Below are 15,505 nucleotides of genomic sequence, written 5' to 3' on the forward strand. Positions count from 1 at the left end.
CCCGGGCCCCGCGCCCCGGCCCTGAGCCGCGCCGCCGCAGCGCCCGCCTGCCGCCCGCCGCCCGCGGGGCCATGCGGAGAGCCGCCGTGATGGAGGACTTCACAGAGGAAGAGGAGCCCTGGTACGACCAGCAGGACCTGGAACAGGGTGAGCACGGCGGCGTGGGTGCGGCGGGAAAGCGGGGTGCGCCCCGAGACCCCTGTCCGCTTCTCCATTGTTGAGCAGTATCACCCCGGGGAGGGCTGGGCTGGACCCGGAGCGCCGGACTCCGAGGGTGATGCGTCTGGAGAATGGGGACGTGGAGACAGGGAGCGCTGCCCGAGAAGACCCGGGCGGGACCGGCGGAGACACACAAAAGTGGGGGGAGCGGCCATTCTCTTTCCCCGAACGACAGGGGCATACTTCCCCCAGAGCACCCACCTCATCTTAGAGGCAGGAACTGCCCAGACGCCCCTACTATTATTGGGGGCCTGAGTACTGGCTAGAAGTCTGTGAAGGCCTGGAGGTGGCTCCTTGGCTATGTTTTGCTGAGAGGAATGGTGAGTGTGTGTGTGTGTGTGTGTGTGTGTGTGTGTGTGTGTGTGTGTGTAGGGGAAAGTTATCCCATTCCAAATCCGGTGGCACCCTCCCCTGCCAGGATTCCTGAGCTCTAAGGCTCCCAGAAAGTTTCCCCAACTTCTTTACCCTCTACCCAGGGAGGGTATAGGGGTTTGGGGACCCTGCTGGCCAAGAAGCAGCAAAAACTTGGAGTCTCCAAATGGCTCATGGGGAAGGGGGTCCCCAGGGCCTTTTCCTCCCCGCCTTTTCCCAAATGATTCATGGTTGGAGGGAACCGGGTTTGGGCATTCTGAACAATGCACCAGACTACAGCCTGAGTAAATGGGGAGCCACCTCCCCCACTCCCATCTGAGCGTAGAGAGGGTGGCTGGAAGGGGGTTAGAATCTGGTGATGAGGTGGCCAACGTGACATCACTCTGAGCAGGGGGTGGAGCTGTAGGACAGGAAGGAGGAGGAGGCCTAAGAGGGTCAGGGCCAAGGTCTGCTGGAATACAGTCAAATCCACCCTCTCTTCCCCCAAAGTGCCTCATTCTTGGATGGTTACAGCTGGAGGGGCAGGAGTGTCCAGGAGAAGTGACCCCTGTCACCCAGCAAGGCAGGCGGGTGTGTGGCCACAACTCTGGTTCAGTGTCTACTAACACCCCATGCTCTGAGTGGCCTATCCATGGGACCCCAGATGCCTAGCTTTGCCCTCATGTGAGGCATCTGACCAGATCCTGGAGCCTTTGATTCCTGGCCCTGACCCGCATCCCCACGTGGCCAGATTTGCCGATAGATGAGACTGTCCTTGTACTCAGGAGTGTGGTGGGTTAATCCATCTCTGGGGGACCAGCGTGGGACTGGGGGTGCTGGGCTGAACTCTGCCATACTCTTCACCCTAGAGCCTAACCTCAGCCTCCCTGCCTGGAGTATGATGTCCAATACTGGCTGTGACAGCCCGGTCCCCCATCCTGGGCATTACCCCCCAAATTTTGCATCCCACACACACCCATCAGGCTGACATTTAAGTGTCAGACACCGTCCTGGGAGCTGGGAACAGTCCCAGCCCTGGCCTCCTGGGTGCACCCTGGCAGGTAGAGGTGGGCCTGTAACTAAGTGTGGGTGTTAGGATACGGTAAGAGGGCTTCATGGAAGAGGCAGGCCTAGATGGAAAGATTGGAAGCTGAGCTCCTGGGAAGATGGCTTCCTGGGAGGCTGATGCTGATATTGTTGCTGTCTCATTTCATTCCCGCACCCCTAACAAAGTCTCTGGCATTGTGCCCGGCCCAGATGTGGGAGGAAGGAGCCAGGGAGTAGGGGTGGGAGATACACTGCTTCTGGAGAGCGAGAGGTGTCGAGACTCGAGCGGGGCCAGGCTGCCATGCTCTGGGGCTAGGGTAGGGGATGGCCATGCTGGTCTGCAGCAGCTGGCCTTGCTTTGTAGCCCCAGTAGCCAGGGTCCCTGTAGCCAGGGTCCAGGAACAAGGAGGGAAACCAGAAATGAGGCAGTGTCAGAAGAAATTGGACTTCTTGAGCCAAAAAACACAAATGTCTGCTCGCCCTGGGTGAGGGCAGAAGGCAGTGAGAGCAGAGACAGAGGGCCTTCTGGTGTAAGACTCATAAAGGTTGGTGCAAAAGGCCCTCTGAGCTGGAGGGTTGAATAAGGGCTGCCTGGGCATTGTAGGCAGAGTGGATGGCGTACGAAGGCACAGAGCAACATGAAAAGACCACGTGTGACTAGAAAGTAGGAGCTTCTAGAGTGCCAGGGGTGGGTTCAGAGGAAGCCTCAGGCCCAGCCAGTGCAGCACCACCTCCTAGAGTCCGGCACAGAGAGCTGGATGGTGGGGCGAAGCGTCGGCCGAAGGCCAGCTACACTGGGGATCAGGTGCCTGTAACATCCCCCTTCCCTGTATCCAACCCCCAAATTCTCTCCTGCCCAGCTGCTCCCTGGTTGCCTCTGAGTGGCTCAGGAAGTGGTTTGTTCAGCCAGCTGGGTCTCTCCTCTGTGTTTGTTTCCCCCCTGCCCTGGGGGCAGACCTCAATTTTATACTCTGGAAGCTTGGCCTGCTGTTTGACTTTGATTCCGTTCTGTCCCAGTGGAGGGAGGCAGTTGGGACAAGCAAGGTCCTAGATCCTCACCATGTTCCTTCCGCCCACTGACACAAGCACCTGTAAAAATAGAAAAAGCCATTGATTGTTAAGCACACTGGCTCTCTCCCTCTCTGCCCGCCTCCCTCCTCGACCTTGGACCAGGCATGGTGGGCCTTTGGTACCTCTTTCCATGCCGAGAGATGGCTGCTGAGTCACAGATGTGAAGCCCTGGGTGCCTGACCTTGAGTCTCAGCCTTGGGCAAGAGCTCTGACATGACAAGGAGAGAGAGGTGACCGGACCCCAACTGTGTGGACCCAGAGTTCCCGACATTCATGCCCTGGAGGTTGTAAGCAGGAACCCCGCAGCCCTGCCAGGTGATAGATCTTCTCCTCTCACCGCCTTTATCTTTGTTCCTTCCTCCCTGTGCCTGTCCCCTGTCCCTTTCCCACCTCTCTGCTCCAGAGTCTATGGGGCCACACCCCAACCCCAACCGGTGGGGACAGTGGGATTTCAGGGTTTCTTTTCAGAGACATCCCCTTGGCTGCCGGCCACTCCCTCTCAGGCCTCTGCGGCTCATGGGGGACACGTCAGCAGGCACTCAGAGGGCAACACTGCCGAAGCCCACCACAGGAGACCCCAGAAAACTCCAGGGCCCAGGGTCAAGGGGAGATGCCCATTCAGACTCGGTAACTTCCCCAGCTTGGTCCAGTGTGACCATTAATCTGGCCGTGACAGATTGTTTATTCCTCTGATTTCTACTTCCTCCTTAGCCAGCTCTCCCATTCTCCCACCCCCGGGCCTCCCCCTCCCCTGGTCCAGGGGGAACCGCACTCTGCCCGGAGTCCGGAGACACCGCCAGGCCTCTGCTAGCTGGTGTACCTTCCCCAGCGCTTGGCTCCAGCCAGTCCCCTGCTCTGCACCTCCTAGACCTCTCCTGTGATCCCTCCTGGCAGCTTTGACCAGCTTAGCTTGCACTGTGATCCAGTTTCCCCGAGACACTCTCTGAGATTTTTCTCCCACCCCAGACAGCTTCTATTGTGCTCCCTTCATCCCCACCCCTGAGTCATTGGGCGGCCTGGTTACATGCGGAGCCTTTGCAGCGCAAGCTTCTATGTCGCTGGTTTATAGCGTGACTTACAGCTGGCCCAGCCGGCCAGCGGCAGGAATACGCACGCCCAGCTCACATGCTCACCTGGAAGGAAAAGCATAAAATGCACTTTTTCTTGACCTTTCCTCACTCAGCTTCGGAGCCTGAAGTCTCGGACTCTAGGTTAAGCTGCGGGAACGCCGAGCAGATCAGCTGTGGAGCCCGTGCCCCCAATGCCAACACAGGGGCCGGCATCAGTAGCAGTGGCCTCTTCACAGACCCCCCTGACAGTTCCCGAGGGAGAAAACACTGGTGAACGTGGCCTTCTGTTGTTTTTCATTTATACCTGAGTTATCTGATACTGTTTGGGGGTGAGCCAAACATTCACCATCGCATTACAGAGAGTAGGAAGGCGCTATGGCTCCCTCATCGCCAGCTAGCGGTAGTCTTGCTGGGCTCCCGAATTTCCACTGAGCCCTCGACATAACATAGGGCTGCAGTTGTACGACGTTAAATGGCAGACTTCACACTTTGTGGACGGACGGGTCCAGAGGCCTTCACACTTTGTAGACGTCTGCCCAACTCATAGTGAATAAATTCATACTGCAAGTGGCCCATTCCCCTACTGGTCTGTATCAGGCACCTGGTTTTTCTTGCCATCGTCATCAGATGTTAATTGCTCAAAGCTGAAGCTTCTTCTGAGATCTACATGATCGTTTTTCTTTTTTCTTTTTTAATGTTCATTTATTTTTGGGAGAGAGAGTGAGGGTGGGAGAGGCAGAGAGAAAAAGAGAGAGGGAGACATCGAATCGGAAGCAGACTGCTGGCTCTGAGCTGTCAGCAGAGAGCCTGACACAGGGCTCGAACCCATGAACTGCAAGATCGTGACCTGAGCCACCCAGGCGCCCCCTATATGATTCTTTTTCTTAATGGCTGAGGTAGCTGTTTAGGAGAGCAGCTTGTGTTTTCCTGGGCTAAGTTTTTGCAGTCTTGCTCCAGGATAGCAGCTTTGCACTTGTCTGGGAAACTCCTCCAGATGACATCCGGGCACAGGCCCCGCGTTCCTGGCTTAGGCCCGGCCTGGAGACTCCACTCTGGCTGTTTCAAAACCTTACCTTTATAGGGGCGCCTGGGTGGCGCAGTCGGTTAAGCGTCCGACTTCAGCCAGGTCACGATCTCACGGTCCATGAGTTCGAGCCCCGCGTCGGGCTCTGGGCTGATGGCTCAGAGCCTGGAGCCTGTTTCTGATTCTGTGTCTCCCTCTCTCTCTGCCCCTCCCCCGTTCATGCTTTGTCTCTCTCTGTCCCAAAAATAAATAAACGTTGAAAAAAAAAATTTACAAAACCTTACCTTTATGTGTGGGAGCAGACTCCAGGCTTGTTCCTGACAGGCAGCCTGGCCTTTTATCCAGGCCCCATGGCTAGCCTGGCCCCTCGCTTTCATAAGGTGATATCAGTCCTACCCCCAGCTTTGGCTGGCAAAAAGCCTGAGGTCCTGCTCTAAAAATGCCCACTGTGAGCCACTGCTGTCTGGGGCTCTTCTGAGAAGAAAACCCCCTCCCCAGACCTGTCTGGGGGCTCAGCTGAAACAACCATATTTATGAAACTCGCTAGGAGGGGCTATAGAGACCCTCTGTCCTCTGGGGGTTCTTGAACGATCACTGTCTGAACAGGGAAAGCATTAAAGACCTGAATCCCTGGACCACATCACATCGGCCCCAGAAGAGTTGCCCTTGTACATCTTGATCTGGATTTATACCATCAGCCTAGATTGAGGGATGTTTCAAGAAACGACCTCTTGATGGGAAAAAGACTCAAGTTTTCTTGACAGCGTTTTGGCAGAATGAATCAAGTAGGCCTACCCTTTGTCCTGGTAATTAATTCTGTTTCTGGGAAAGTATCTTCGGGATATAGGCAGTGATTTGCACAAAGATTTTTGTACTGTGAATTTTTGTATAGTTTCATTTTCAATAGAAGGGGGAAATGGAAATACATAAAATTCCAACAATAATATTTAGGGGTGGCTATTGGGGACTTGTATACAACAGAATATTCACATCCACTAAAAGTGGCCATGTAGATATATGTGGACACAACTCTTTATGCCAAATTGTTTTTTTTAATTTTTTTTTTAACATTTATTTATTTTTGAGACAGAGAGAGACAGAGCATGAGTGGGGGAGGGTCAGAGAGAGAGAGAGAGAGACACAGAATCTGAAACAGGCTCCAGGCTCTGAGCTGTCAGCACAGAGTCCGATGCAGGGCTCGAACCCACAAACCACAAGATCGTGACTTGAGCCGAAGTCGGCCGCTTAACCAACTGAGGCACCCAGGCACCCCTATGCCAAATCGTTAAGTGAAAAAAGCAGGTACAAAAAACATCCTGTTCATACAAAATTGTACCTATAGCTGCTTTAAGCCCAGAGAGCTGTTTATAAGAATGGTGACCAGCATGTTGGACAGCATCTTTCTCTAAATGGGGCATTTTCATCTACCTGCTTCCTCCCCTCTCCTCTCATGCCACACACACAGACTGTAACTTCTATTACTTACAAATAACCATTCTGTCATAACCATTTGAGGCTACATCCATTTGTTTATGGACTTCCCAGTTATAGATCTAAGAATATGTGAGGTACATTTCCAAGTAATTTTTGGTCACCATTTTTAACCTTTCTGTGCTGCTTGATTTTTCACATCAAGTACACTTAACACAAACCTTAAAGTGATTTTAAAAAGAAAAGAGCCTGGGACGCCTGGGTGGCTCAGTCAGTTAAGCGGCCCACTTTGGCTCAGGTCATGATCTCGCAGTCTGTGAGTTCGAGCCCCACATCGGGCTCTGGGCTCCGTGCTGACAGCCTGGATGGAGCCTGTTTCAGATTCTGTGTCTCCTTCTCTCTGACCCTCCCCCATTCATGCTCTGTCTCTCTCTGTCTCAAAAATAAATAAACGTTAAAAAAAAAATTAAAAAGAAAAGAGCCTTGTAAACCCAATAAGAGCCTATCACCAACCTCTTTAAGGGCCTTGCTCCCTAACATCAGTCTGTCTCTGGATTAAACTGCCTAAAGTGTTTTGTTTTGTTTTTTGTGATTTTTTTGTTTTTGTTTTTGTTTTTAACAGCTTTTTTTAGATGTAATTCACACACCAGCTAATTCACTCATTTAAAGTGCACAGCAACTTGGGGTGCCTGGGTGACTCAGTCTGGTAAGCATCTGATTCTTGATTTGGGCTCAGGTCATGATCCCAGGGTTGTGGGACTGAGCCCCACATCGGGCTCCACTCTGAGCATGGAGTCTGCTTAAGATTTTCTCTCCCTCAGGGTGCCTTGGTGGCTTAGTCAGTGAAGCATCAGATTTTGGCTCAGGTCATGATTTCGGGGTTTGCAAGTTTGAGCCCTGCATCAGGCTCTGTGCTGACTATGCAGAGTCTGCTTCGGATTCTGTCTCCCTCTATCTCTGTCCCTACCCCCATTCGCACACCACACTCTCTCCCGTTCTCCAAATAAGTAAACATTAAAATATATATGTGTGTGTGTATATATATATATAATATATATATATAGGGGCGCCTGGATGGCTCAGTCAGTGACCTTGGCTCAGGTCACGATCTCACAGTTCATGAATCCAAGCCCCACGTGAGCTGTGCTGACAGCTCAGAGCCTAGAGCCTGCTTCAGATTCTGTCTCCGTCTCTCTCTGCCCCTCCCCACTCAAGCACTATCTCTCTCTCTCAAATATAAATAAACATTAAAACAATTTTTAATATGTATAAATAAAAGAAATAATAAATTTTTCCTTTATGATAGTAACTATGTTATTTCCCTTGTTTCTAAGAAGAATGAGGCATATATACAGAGGCATATCTACTCCAAATGTCTAGGGGCCCTCACACAACTCCAGACCCACTAAAGAGAATTTTTAGGGATACCAGCACCTGCCACTTCCTTTTAATCCTCCCCCCCCCACACCACACAGCCCCCCAGAAACAGACTAGACCCCCTCCCTGACTGCCTCTCTGACAGTGTTCATGCACCTTTGGCTGGGGGAGGGGAGAGCAGCTTCCAGTACTAGGGTACAAGAATCAGGGCTGCTGGGGGTGGGGGGTGGGGGGGGGAAGAGGATGATGGTTTTGCTGCCCAGAGAAAGGAGGTTTCTGAGATGGGTGCATGTCACTAGGCCAGGGCCGGGAGACCTGAATTCTGCTTCCAGTGTGGCCATAACCTTGGATGGGTCATTCTTCAGTCTCCTTCTCCAGCCTGGCCTCCATGAAATAAGGAGGTTGGGCCAAAGAGCTCTGAAGCCTCATGCAATTTTTTTTTTTCTTAATAAAGTCATAGCTTATTCTTTTTTTTTTTTAAGATTTTTTTAATTTTTAAGTAATCCCTACACCCAACCTGAGGCTTGAACTCACAGCTCCGAGATCAAGAGTGACACACTCTACTGACTGAGCCAGCCAGGCGCCCCTCATCCGATTCTTTTTTTTTTTTTTTTTTTTTAATTTTTTTTTTCAACGTTTATTTATTTTTGGGACAGAGAGAGACAGAGCATGAACGGGGAAGGGGCAGAGAGAGAGGGAGACACAGAATCGGAAACAGGCTCCAGGCTCCGAGCCATCAGCCCAGAGCCTGACGCGGGGCTCGAACTCACGGACCGCGAGATCGTGACCTGGCTGAAGTCGGACGCTTAACCGACTGCGCCACCCAGGCGCCCCCCCTCATCCGATTCTAATACCCAGAAAGTCTTTCTGTTTCCTTCCCCTCTCGGCGAGCTCCTAGTCACCCTTCCAAACCCAAAGCTGCCCATTGCCTGAGCCTCCCACTGATCCCAGGAAGAGTGAGCTCTCCCTTACCTATCATCCCAGGGCACTTGGCCCCACGTCTGTCGATTCTCTTAGCACATTCCTCTCACTCATTCTTTCAGAAAATATTTATTATGCCCCTGCTGTTGCAGGGCCTGGGATATCAGCGAACAAAATGGGCAAAATCTCGGCCCTCTGCGCTTACAATTAGTTGGGGGTGGGGGGCGGGGAATGAACACGATAAATGAGCAAATTGGTAAGTTAGATGGTGATACTCGTGAAGGAGAAAAATTAAACAGAGGGAGTATGAGGCGGGGGAGGGTGTGGTTTTGAGTCAGCGGTCAGGGAAGGGCTCCTGGAGAAGGTGACATTTAAGCACAGATTGGAAGGTCAGGAGGGATGAGGCTTGGGAATGTCTGGGGAGAGGACACTGCAGGCAGAAGCGACGGTCAGTGTAAAGTCTTCGCTCCCGGCTTTCATCCACTCCCAGACCCGCGGGCTCCCTGAGGCCAGCTCGTGTCCCGGTTGTCTTGGAGTCCCAAAGGCACAGAGTGAATGCTTGGAACGTTCCCGGGAGTCCTCTGAGCCCATTCAGCTGCTCATGTTTCTCCCACCCTCTGCCCCCTCTCCACTAGACTTGCACTTGGCCGCAGAGCTGGGGAAGACCCTGCTGGAGAGGAACAAGGAGCTGGAGGAGTCTCTGCAGCAGATGTATGCCACCAATGAGGAGCAAGTGCAGGAGATCGAGGTGAGGGGCCACAGAGGCCCTGCACCTGCTCCCCCGCCCCACCATTGTGGACCCCTTGACCTGTGGTGCCCTTGTATAACTTAGGGAAAGGTGCCCTCTTAGCAGACGCAGCCTTGGCCCTACAGCCTCGTGCCGGTTCACAACCTGTACAACTATCCCAGGCAGCCATTGCTCCACCATCATTACCCGCCCCCCTGCTGCAGACCAATACCTCCAGGCAAACGTGTTCCTAGAAGTAGGAGAATGGCCCACGTGAACACACTGTCCCCAGCCCTGTCAACCTTCTCCCCTCCAGTACCTAACCAAGCAGCTGGACATGCTGCGGCACATGAATGAGCAGCATGCCAAAGTGTACGAACAGCTGGACCTGACAGCCCGCGACCTGGAGCTGACCAACCAGAAGCTGGTGCTGGAGAGTAAGGCTGCCCAGCAGAAGATCCATGGGTGAGGGCCGGGTGGCGGGCTGGGGGGCGAGCGAGGGGGAGGTCAGGTTGGGTTGCTGGTGGACATATGGTCTGGTGGGTGTGACTCATGCTCCTTCTCCCAGAAACCCGGGCCTGGGACCCCTTGTCAATTGTGGTGGATTTCACGTTCAGGCCACAGCCCTTCTTGAAGCACCAGCTATATACCAGGCTCTGTTCAGGCACTGCGGATACAGTGACGGGGATACAGAGAGACATTCCCTCCCCTTGGGAGCTCACAGCCTGGGCGGGAAGGCAGGCATGTAAATATTTTACTGCCGTGCAGGGTGATAAGTGCTCGAAGGGTGTAGGAGGAACTGAGGTGGCACAGGGAGGATGGTCAGCTCAGCCCTGGAGGGGCCGGGCGGGTCCTCGGGCACACAGGGAGTTCCCTCTGACCTCAGCACCAGGAAGCGGGGGCCCAAGGTTGCCCATCTGTCCCCACCTCCATCCTCAGTCCCTCCAGGGCTGCGGCGAGGAGGGCTGGCCCTGTCCCCTTAAAGGCCCTCCCATGTATGTCCCCCACCCCACCCCCAGGCTGACGGAGACCATCGAGCGCCTGCAGGCCCAGGTGGAGGAACTGCAGGCCCAGGTGGAGCAGCTGCGGGGCCTGGAGCAGCTGCGAGTGCGCCGGGAGAAGCGGGAACGCAGGCGCACCATCCACACCTTCCCCTGTCTCAAGGAGCTGTGCACCAGTCCCCGGTAGGCTAGGGTGCCGCGGGGTGGGGGGCAGTCCGGACCCTGCACGGCATCCCCGAGTCCCGGAGGAAGGAGAGGGTGGGCACCAGGCGGCAGGTGGGAATGAGAGTTGGTGCATCGTCAGGCTGTTGGAGGGACTGATCCTGTTGCCAACAACAGGCAGCAGCTGGCATTTAGTGAGCCTTGGCCGTGTGCCCACCACTCGCAGTGCTTTCATTCCCGTGGCAGTCCCGCGAGGTATGTTTTATCATCCCCACTACTCAGATGAGGAAACGGAAGCCCAGAGGTTATGTGAGCTTATCCAAGGTCGCCTCTTTACGAAGCCAGAATTCTAATTTAGGAGGAGGTAACCCACTACACCTCTCAGTTCTCAGTAAACTTTAACAGGATGACCTCTTAAGATAAAAATACCTATTGTGTGTTTAGTGGGTGTTTCAGTAAAGGTCCTGGCAGGAGACAGCACCTTGCACGGAGTAACTGAGGCGTGATGGATGAAGGGGTGTGGACAAAGTGTGGGGAGACCACAGGGACACTGCAGCATGCCAGGCTTGCAACAGTGAGGGGCCGCTGTCCCCCTAGGCCTGAAGGGGCCAGGGGAAGGAGGTTACTGGAAGGCAAGCAGGTGCCGCCTGGCCAGCACTAACCGGGGAAGGAATCTGGGGAAGACCTTCCCTGACCTCCCTCTGCTCCCACGCTCAGACCTGCTGCCGGTGGCTCCCGTTGGTCGAGCTCAGGAGAGAGCAGGAACCTGGCTGACCAGGTCACCGTGGTCAGCCGCCCAGGGCAGAGAGCAGGGAGAGAAAGGGCGGAGGGTGGCTCCAGAGGAGCAAACAGACGATCTTGCCCGTTGGCCGGGAGATGTGTTAAGCGTGGGGGAGCTGGACCCGGGACCTTGGCCTTGACCAGATGTCTGCCGGCCTGCTCCCCGTCAGGTGCGAGGATGCCTTCCGCCTGCACAGTTCCTCGTTGGAGCTGGGCCCGCGGCCCCTGGAGCAGGAGAACGAGCGGCTGCAGACGTTGGTGGGTGTGCTGCGTTCCCAGGTGGGCCAGGAGCGGCAGCGCAAGGAGCGGGCGGAGCGCGAGTACGCGGCGGTGCTGCAGGAGTACGCGGAGCTGGAGCGGCAGCTGTGCGAGATGGAGGGCTGCCGCCTCCGCGTGCAGGAGCTGGAGGCCGAGCTGCTGGAGCTGCAGCAGATGAAGCAGGCGAAGACCTACCTGCTGGGCCGGGAGGACCACCTGGCCGAGGCCCTGCTCGCGCCCCTCACCCAGGCCCCGGAGGCCGATGACCCCCAGCCCGGCAGCGGGGACGACTCGGCCGCCCAGGACGGCGTCTCCTCTCCGGCCGCCTCCCCGGGCCATGCCGTCCGCAAGAGCTGCAGCGACACGGCGCTCAACGCCATCGTGGCCAAAGACCCAGCCAGCCGGCACGCGGGCAACCTGACGCTGCACGCCAACAGCGTCCGCAAGAGGGGCATGTCCATCCTGCGGGAAGTGGACGAGCAGTACCACGCGCTGCTCGAGAAGTACGAGGAGCTGCTGAGCAAGTGCCGGCAGCACGGCGCCGGGGTGCGGCATGCTGGCGTGCAGACCTCGCGGCCCATCTCCCGCGACAGCTCGTGGAGAGACCTTCGCGGGGGCGAGGAGGGCCAGGGGGAGGCCAGGGTGGGCGAGAAGAGCCTGAGCCAGCACGTGGAGGCTGTGGACAAGCGGCTGGAGCAGAGCCAGCCCGAGTACAAGGCGCTCTTCAAAGAGATCTTCTCCAGAATCCAGAAGACCAAGGCCGACATCAATGCCACCAAAGTGAAGACGCACAGCAGCAAGTGACCCTTTCCCGGCCTGCAGCCTCCCCCCAGGGTCAGGTCACAGGGCCTCTCATGCCTGGGCCATGCAGCCTCTGGTGAGTGAGGGAGCCCTTTAGCAGCAATATAGCCCAGTGGAGGCTGCTGCCTGGCCCAGGGAGCGTGGGGAGGTGGGGGGACCCAGTCTGTTCTCTGCTGACTTGGGAGGTGTCCAACACCTCCCGGATCGCCCAGAACCCTCCACCATCCTGCGTCAGCCCAAAGACGCAGCTAAGAGTTTCAAAGCCAAACATCCCCATTCCCCCGGGGATTCCCAGCTCCCCAGCCCTTGGCTTCCTGACCCTGAGCCTTGCTCTCAGATTCATGGCCAGGCTTCTGAAAGCCATTCTGGACTATTTGGCTTTTTCTTTTTTTTCTTTCTTTTTTTTTTTTTTTTTTTTTTTTTTTTTTAAGAGATTTGCAATGCAAGGTCTCCCTGACCCCTTCCCACAACTGGAAACACTTGAAGGAGGATCCCAGAGCCAGCTGTTGCTGGTTCCAGGGGTCTCCTGGACCACCCACTGCTTCTCCCCAGCTGTGACACGCTGTCATCCCCTTAGCACCAGCTGCCCCATCCCCCAGAGTCCTGACTAGGTCAGAGACGGCCCCTGCCATGCAGAGCCTCGGCCAGGCCCCGAGTGCCCCCATCTCCAGCCCTGGTGAGGCGGGCTTCTCCCCAGAGACCCTCAGCCCACTGCAGATCTGTAGCCAATCAGAGGAGGGGAACAGAGAGCCCCTCGGCAGCCATACATGAACAGTGCACCTGCTTCCCTCACAGCCAGCCTCCTGGGGCTCCAATCCTGGAAATGCCTTCCGGCCGTTAAGCCTTCCAGGAGTCTGGGTGGTGGGGAGCCCCCATCTCTGCACGCCACCTCTGACCTGCCGAGCTTAGCCTCTGCCTGCCCCCATCTCAGGGACCATGATGTGTCTCATTCACTCCCATGCTCCCCACAGGCCGACCCCTCCTCAGATCATGACTGCTGCCCCCAGAACGTCCCAGGTGTGTGCCACCAGCCAGTGGTCCTAGCATCCGCCCCTGCTCCCCCTTCACGGGGGACTCCCCAAGATTTCCCACCCTGTCCTGAACAGTATTGAAATGGGACCTGGTGGAGACCATGTCTCCCCCCTCCTGTAAAATGCTTGTTCTTAACCTCTCACCTTTGTGGGGGTCTTTTGAGGACCCAGCTGGGTCACAGGCTAAACTTTTTAAGGCTTCAGAAAGTCCAGCTTCAGCTAAGAGATGTCCAGGCCTCCAGCTTGCCCTGAGCAGTTCCTCGGGGCTTCCAGTTCCTTCTGCTACCCATCCTGAGATCCTAGAAAATAGAGGAGCTACCTAGCCCCGCGGAAGGCGGCAGCCCTGGCCTCTGCTGGGAATCCAGCAGGGACCTTCATGCCTTATCTGTTTCTAAGGGGTAAAGGGGTTTTCGTAACAAGCATGCCCGACCTCCCTGGAGGCGCCACCCTGCTCTCTGGGCAGCACTGTGATGAGCGCTGTCGGCTGGTCCTTCCGTTCACACATCTTGGAGCCCTTTGTCCTTTGGAGCTGGGCAGCTCCCAGCCCTCCATGTGTCTCTGTCATCTAGGGTGGAGGGGATAGGGTGGGGGAAGGGCTCCTGCCTGTTTGCTCCCCAGTTCTGTAGCGGCCGACCAGCGCGTCACCTTTGAAGTATACATGAGAGAAATATATTTACAAATGCTTTATTCTCTTCTTTAATAAAAAATGCACCAGTATTCTAAAAGCAGAAATGGCCCTGGGGCCATGGTCCTGTCTCTGTGCATCTCACACGCCCACCTCTCATCACACAGCTCTGGGGATCGGGGAGCTGAGAGTCCTGAGCTCCGCTCCCCGGGGATTTGCAGCCAAACAGCTGAAAGCCTAGGGGTGTTTTCTGGGGACCAGGCACATAGCAGGTGGTGGTGAAGGAAGTAGGTTCCTGGAAGAATGAGGCAGAATTGCCCACTCACTCCTGCCAGGAGGCACACTCTATCTGCCCTGCCCCCAGGGGGTGGGGGGTGTTGGATGGGGAGAGGAAGGTGGTCTTAGCATCCAGAATAGAGCTAGTAACACTGGATTTCCCACCCCCGTGCTGCAGAGAAACAAAAAGTAAAAGCCACCCGATCTCTGAGAGTAAAAAGAAGTTCCTTATCCCTTAGCAGCAGCTAACTTTGTTGCCTGCTGACTTGGTGCTAGGCAGTGTTGAGTGCTTTCGTGTGCTTAGCACCTTCAGCAGCCTTAGGAGGCAGCTCTAAAATCTCTGTTTTACTCATGGAGATTTTGAGGCTTAGAGGTTAAGTTAGTAATTCGAAGTCACGTAGAAATATTTAAACCCGGGGCACCAGGGTGGCTCAGTCGGTTAAGTATCTGACTCTCGGTTTCTGCTCAGGTCATGATCTCACGATTTCATGAGTTGGAGCCCCACCTGAGGCTCTTTGCTGACAATGAGGAGCCTGCTTGGGATTCTCTGTCTCCCTCTCTCTCTCTCTCTCTGCCTTTCCCCTGCTTGCGCTGTCTCTCTCTCAAAATAAATAAATAAACTTAAAAATATATATATATCCAAACCTACAACTCACCAATTCCACTATGCAATATTTCACATTCTCTAGCTCTTTGTCATGTTCAGTTTTTTTTTTAATTTTTTTTTCAACGTTTATTTATTTTTGGGACAGAGAGAGACAGAGCATGAACGGGGGAGGGGCAGAGAGAGAGGGAGACACAGAATCGGAAACAGGCTCCAGGCTCTGAGCCATCAGCCCAGAGCCTGACGCGGGGCTCGAACTCCCGGACCGCGAGATCGTGACCTGGCTGAAGTCGGACGCTTAACCGACTGCGCCACCCAGGCGCCCCGTCATGTTCAGTTTTAAAAGCCAGTCTGACTCAGGGCAGTCCAGAAAAGAAGAAAGGAAGGTCCTGTGGGTCCCCACAAAGTAGTGATCCCCCAACTCACAGGCCATAGAGAAGGCCTGGTGCCTGCAAGCTCCCGAGCTGCCGGGAATGGCCTGGTGGTGCTTTATCTTTTCCCTTCTTTCCTCTTGCCCCTGTGAATGTCCCCTTCTTGAAGCACCATTTCAGCCTGTGGAGGACAAAGGAGGGAAAGGAGAAGGCAGGCCTCAGCCTTCAGTGCACACCTTTTTAAGGGAACAGGTGGCACCTCTCAGGCCCATTTCTTCCAGAAGGGCCTCTATTCTGGATGGTTCGGGACAGCAGCAGGTGAGAGGAGCTTGCCAGCTGCTCTTCTCTCCACCCCAGG

The 15,505-nt window shown here is 55.1% G+C and overlaps 1 protein-coding gene across 1 annotated transcript; it reads left to right on the plus strand.

The window, feature by feature from the left end:
- Positions 1–6: 6 nt before the first annotated feature.
- CDR2L (cerebellar degeneration related protein 2 like) lies at positions 7–13,999 on the plus strand. Its single transcript, XM_040456352.1, has 5 exons — positions 7–147; positions 9,147–9,259; positions 9,555–9,703; positions 10,258–10,422; positions 11,352–13,999. The coding sequence occupies exons 1-5, from the start codon at positions 72–74 to the stop codon at positions 12,241–12,243; spliced, it is 1,395 nt and encodes a 464-aa protein (XP_040312286.1). The 5' UTR covers positions 7–71; the 3' UTR covers positions 12,244–13,999.
- The last annotated feature ends 1,506 nt before the right edge of the window (positions 14,000–15,505 follow it).

The sequence above is a fragment of the Herpailurus yagouaroundi genome, unplaced genomic scaffold (genome assembly GCF_014898765.1).
Source record: "Herpailurus yagouaroundi ecotype Mexico unplaced genomic scaffold, PumYag 217, whole genome shotgun sequence".
Taxonomy (NCBI): domain Eukaryota; kingdom Metazoa; phylum Chordata; class Mammalia; order Carnivora; family Felidae; genus Herpailurus; species Herpailurus yagouaroundi.

What these genes read in the sequence shown, in the direction of transcription:
- CDR2L (XM_040456352.1), top strand. Translation starts at nt 72, where the DNA reads ATGCGGAGAGCCGCCGTGATGGAGGACTTCACAGAGGAAGAGGAGCCC. An exon ending in CCAGCAGGACCTGGAACAGG is followed by an intron (nt 148 to 9,146) that starts GTGAGCACGGCG and finishes CCTCTCCACTAG; the next exon opens with ACTTGCACTTGGCCGCAGAG. An exon ending in GCCCAGCAGAAGATCCATGG is followed by an intron (nt 9,704 to 10,257) that starts GTGAGGGCCGGG and finishes CCCCACCCCCAG; the next exon opens with GCTGACGGAGACCATCGAGC.